We start from the raw sequence: 501 nt of genomic DNA, 5'->3' as shown, positions 1-501 counted from the left end.
ATAACTTAAAAATGTCCCCTTTGTCTTTTAGGCCAGTGATACTGCAGCCACTGAGCTTCGAGTACTCTGTCAGCCCAATCGTTGTGTTCTGCTTGAGTCAACACTGGTTCCCGGTCACATGGTCACTTTTGATCGTCATGGCAAAATAACTGATGAATCATCAACAGGCTATGCCCATCTTTCAAGAGAATTTGTGATTCATGTCAAGGTAAAAAAAATGGGGCAAAGTCATAAAAGTCTCTATTCCTCAATATCTACTTTCTTGTAGCCTGCTGGGAAAAAACTCTTGATAAATTGAACTATAGTGCAACAATAAAACCTCCTTCCACTAGGTGGCATCGGTGCCCGTTGCTATCCTGTTTGACTCAGACTGAAAGCAATAGAATCAAATCATGAGAGAGGAAATGGCGATGGGAGTAATATCCTATATCCCATTGAAGTTTGGGGTTAAAGCTATGGATGGTGGGGATTCCTAATAAAAAGTTAGAGAACCTTAAAATT

The 501-nt window shown here is 40.3% G+C and overlaps 1 protein-coding gene across 1 annotated transcript in view; it reads left to right on the top strand.

Annotated features, from left to right (window-relative positions):
- Positions 1-501, top strand: part of LOC102810528 — a 373,438-nt gene that overhangs the window by 196,829 nt on the left and 176,108 nt on the right. The window contains exon 13 of the mRNA XM_006871864.1: positions 32-208. Coding sequence (XP_006871926.1) covers positions 32-208 — 177 coding nt within the window. The remainder of the gene's footprint in view (positions 1-31; positions 209-501) is intronic.

Source organism: Chrysochloris asiatica, unplaced genomic scaffold (genome assembly GCF_000296735.1).
Source record: "Chrysochloris asiatica unplaced genomic scaffold, ChrAsi1.0 scaffold00176, whole genome shotgun sequence".
Taxonomy (NCBI): Eukaryota; Metazoa; Chordata; class Mammalia; order Afrosoricida; family Chrysochloridae; genus Chrysochloris; species Chrysochloris asiatica.
Note: the sequence above shows the minus strand (reverse complement) of the source record. Positions and strands in the feature narration are given on the sequence as shown.